At 51.6% G+C, this 4,619-nt stretch overlaps 1 protein-coding gene across 1 annotated transcript; it reads left to right on the plus strand.

The window, feature by feature from the left end:
- The first annotated feature begins 2,732 nt into the window (after nucleotides 1-2,732).
- LOC123412584 (3-ketoacyl-CoA synthase 12-like) lies at nucleotides 2,733-4,287 on the plus strand. The gene has a single exon (XM_045105533.1). It carries the CDS (start codon nucleotides 2,742-2,744, stop codon nucleotides 4,128-4,130), a length of 1,389 nt encoding a protein of 462 aa, XP_044961468.1. The 5' UTR covers nucleotides 2,733-2,741; the 3' UTR covers nucleotides 4,131-4,287.
- The last annotated feature ends 332 nt before the right edge of the window (nucleotides 4,288-4,619 follow it).

Here is a 4,619-nt window from a genome sequence, read left to right on the forward strand (position 1 = left end):
ATAAATCAACATTTCGGCAAAACATAAGCAACTCACAGGTCATGTCACTCACACAAATCCCATCATATCTCAAACACAGATATTCCCATTATTGAAATGCACAACCTTTTACTCACCTATATATATATAGATATCCCGAAAGAGATTTTGCACGGCTAAATAGTGGAGAAGTAACAATGGTGGAGAACTAACTTAGAGAGAGGAAAGGAGAAAGGAGGTGATAGGGCAAAGGGGGGAGGAAGGGGGAGAGGGGGTGTGTGTGGGTGAAAGAAGGGCAACAATGGTGGACGAAAGGAGAAAGGAGGAGATATGGCGAAGGGGGAGGAAGGGGGAGAGGGGTGTGTGTGGGTGATAAGTAGAAGGAAGAGAGAAGAAGGGCAACAATGATGGAGAAGTAACAATGGTGGAGAAGTAACTTAGAGAGAGGAAAGGAGAAAGGAGGGGATAGGGCAAAGGGGGAGGAAGAGGGAGAGGGGGTGTGTGGGTGGGTGAAAAGCTGCCCACAGCCACATGTATCAGTAGCGCTGGTTCCGGAGGAGCGCTACTGCTATTGCACTTAGCAGTAGCGCTTTTACCATGCCAGCACTGCTACTACAGCTACTGTCGGTGCCCTCGTTGGTCCCCTTTTAGCAGTAGCGCTTTTACCATGCCAGCGCTCCTACTATAGCCACTGCGGGTGGCCTCGTTGGGGCCTGTTTATCAGTAGCGCTGAAAATAGAGCGAGCGCTACTGCTAAGGACATTAGCAGTAGCCTTTGTATTTCTAGCGCTATTGCTAAGTAGCAGCAGCGCCTACTATTTACCAGCGCTACTAATAGGCTCCTAGCTGCTACCTACTAGTGTCACCGGCGCCCACAATCTGTTCCACGGAATGCCGACGGCCGTCGACGATGATACGACCAACCGTCTCCTCGAGAACATGATCTTCGAAGGCGGTGCGCCGGTGGCTGGTGGTTACTCCGCGGCTGCCTATGATCCCGATGAAACCCAGAGCCAGGACGGTCGAGCGCCACTCACGCAAGCCACCAATGATCTACATGGCATGCACCACGCCTTCATGCAAGATCAGGACGGCCTAGACGGCTTCCCGCTCGACCATGAGTTCCCGAAGGACTACGGCCTCGAGGAGGAGGATGATGACATGGACATCGATGGCGAGCGTTTTGTTCGGGGAGGAGCTCGCCAACCAAACTGCTGCCTTGGCGAAGCCGAAACGCAAGAGCAAGTGAACAAAGGCATACACGCCGTCCGAGGACAAGCTACTTTGTGGGTGTTAGAGTGACAATGGGCAAGAACCGAAGGTCGGCGCCAAACAAAAGTATTCAGCCTTATGGAATCATGTTCATCTTGAGTTCCATGAGCACAAGAAGTTTCTCCCTTACCAAATGCAAAGCAATCGTGGATGGGTGTCACTTCCGAAGCGTTGGAGAGTGATTCAACAAGAATGCAACAAGTTTTGTGCCACCTATGAGAGCATCAAGGCACGCCCCGTGAGCGGCCTCTTCATTCAAGACATGGTATGCATGCTCTCTCATTCCTTTTTGATGCCACACATTCTCCCGTTGATTGCATGTCCATTTTCCCACATATGCTTGCTTGGTTTGAATTGTAGGTGTTCCAAGCTTTGGAGGCATTCAAGGTTCAACATGACGGCAAGGCCTTCCATCTCTCCCATTGTTGGTCTATCATCAACAGGGAGGAGAAGTTCAAGGTGCAATATGCCGGCCTCTTGGCGCGTGGGGGGAAAGAAGTTGTGGAGGACCATGGTGACGGCGAGAAGGCCCGGCCAGGGGGAATACCAACTCGAAGAAGGAGGACAAGCGAGACGCGGCATCGATCGCCTTGCTTGAAAAAGTGGAGGGCGTGATAAGCAAGAAGGACTTGAGGGAGAAGAAGCGCCGGCAAGAAAAGAAAGAGGAAATGAACACCATCATGAAAATTCAAAGGAGGAGGCTCGAGATGGACGTAGAGATGCAAGCTAAGATTCTTGAGTTGGAGGAGGCGAAGCAAGACAAGATGCTCGAGATCGAGGCCACGAATGCCACGAGATCATGAAGTATGATCTGAACACCGTGTCCCCGAGAAAAAAGGCTATGGTTCGAGAAGATGCAGGCCGAAATGCTCAAGTTCGACCAGCTGTGATCTGCGACGGAGATCACAGTCCCTTTTTGTACGCCGGCAAGTGTGCTGGTATGACCACGGGCCTACATGGCGTTGTTGAATTCCCGCCCCATTTGGTGTGCTGGCATGTGCGCCGGCAGAATGGCAAGTGTGTGCCAGCATGAACTGCGTGGTGATTTTCTGTAGGCTGGCAATGTATGTCGGTCGCTGACTTGGTACCCGCATGAACTCTTGGGCGTTGACCGGGGGCCTTTTTAATCTAAATGTGCAGACATAAATGGATCGCCCGCGTTGGGCCCACGTCCAACCCAAAAAAAAACACGTAGAGCCGGCTATCGATTCAAACGGACATAAAACGAACAAAGCGTGTTTCCGTTTAGATCATCGTGTTGGAGTTGCTCTAAAACACTTCAATTGATCATCCCCTTACAATGCACGTGAGGAGGTTATCCCAATTGTACCTCCTATCAGTTAGTCAGAAGAGAATAATTAGCTGTCTACCAACCTCCAACTTCCCGAGGCACTTAGTACCACCAGTAATTAGCCGATCACAACCTCACAAGTGAGAGTATATGTACACGCTGCACTCGTGATCTGTTCTCGGGACTCAAGTTAAACATCATGGAGCTTATCAGTTTGTTCGCCGTTCCCGTCCTGCTAGAGGCCATGTCCTTGACCTATCTGGCTTGGACGGCCACCTCCCATCGCCGGCGTTCACAGTGCTACCTCCTGGATTATGTCTGCTACAGACCGCCAGACGACCGCAAGGTGACGACCGATATGTTGTACGAAATGGTCGAGCGTAACAAGTATCTCGGCATGCCCGAGTTACGCTACCTCTTCCGCCTAACGTCTCGCGCTGGTCTGGGTGAGCAGACCTACCTCCCCTCTGGCGTCTTAGCCGGCCGTGAGATGTGCCTCACCCACCAGGACGCTCTCGACGAGATGGACGCTTTCTCCAACGACGCCGTCGCCGGCCTTTTTTCCAAGACCGGATTCGGCCCCCTCGACGTGGACGTGCTCGTGGTCAACGTCAACATGTTCAACCCAGAGCCTTGCCTCGCCTCGCGGATCGCGCACCACTACGGAATGCGCGAGGACGTCGCGGCGTACAATGTCTCCGGCATGGGCTGCAGCGCGACCGTGGTATCGTTGGATATCGTACAGAACATCATGCGGGCACGGTCGCCGCGCCCCGTGCTTGCGGTCGTGGTATCAACGGAGGTGCTCTCACCTGGATGCTATGGGGGCACGGACAAGTCCATGATGCTGGGGCTATGCCTTTTCCGTTGCGGCGGCGTAGCGGCGCTGCTCACCAGCGACCCCGCGCTAGATGGGCGCGCGAAGATGAAGCTACGCCGCCTCGTGCGCGCAAATATCGCTGCCAACGACGATGCTTACTCCGCCATCTTTCAGCGCGAGGACACGCACAACATAACCGGCTACAGCATCAACAAGACCCTCCCAAAGGCTGCCGTCCGAGCGTTCGCCGCCAACCTGAAACGGCTCGTCCCTTACATCCTCCCTGTCAGCGAGCTCTTCCGACTTGCCACCGACTTGATACGTCAGAAGATGTCTCGCCGCCAGCGATTCAAGATCGATGTCAACTTGAAGACCGGGGTTGACCATTTCTGCCTCCACTCAGGCGGCGTTGCGGTCATCGACGCCGTGAAGAAGAATTTCGGGCTCGACGAGGCAGACGTGGAGCCGTCGAGGATGACACTGCACCGCTGGGGAAACACGTCGGCCAGCAGCGTGTGGTACGTGCTTGCGTACATGGAGGCAAAGGGGAGGCTCAAGAGAGGAGACCGGGTGCTCATGGTGACCTTCGGATCGGGCTTCAAGTGCAACAGTTGCATGTGGGACGTGACTCGCGATCTGGCCGATAAGGGTGCGTGGGCCGACTGCATTGATGAGTACCCGGTGGAGAGCACAGCCAACCCTTACACGGACAAGTATAGTTGGATGAATGACAACGCTGATGACGATCCCTCGTTGCCTGTGTTGTAAAATACGTGCAAGGCGCGTACGTCAATCACAGATCACATCACAGTGCGGCGAATAAAAGCATCACAACTTCTCTTGGTCAGATTATACTTGGGAGTAAAAATTACTTGAAAAGCTATCAAGATGGCACTCACAACTGCGAGGGCATGTATTTACTGAATATGTTTGCCTGTGTAATATTTATGTTTTCAGAGATCCTGAAAATATAAATTTCAAATTTATATTGTTCTGTATCCACCAAAAATGTTCAATAAAGTATGACATGGGCAGAAATATTGTGTATCATTTTAGTTTGTGGGAAAACAATAGCATAGAAGTAATCCAGATTTTTTTTTTTAAAAATAGATGTGTTCATTGTCACACCAAAATGCTACCTGTAAATTTTTAGGAGAAAAACTTACATATTTCAATCTGTACGAAAGAAACAAGTCGAACGACAAATGTTACGTCCATACGTTAAAAATTATTTTCCTTTTTTTCCCTATGAAGCAC

Source organism: Hordeum vulgare, chromosome 7H (genome assembly GCF_904849725.1).
Source record: "Hordeum vulgare subsp. vulgare chromosome 7H, MorexV3_pseudomolecules_assembly, whole genome shotgun sequence".
Classification (NCBI taxonomy): Eukaryota; Viridiplantae; Streptophyta; class Magnoliopsida; order Poales; family Poaceae; genus Hordeum; species Hordeum vulgare.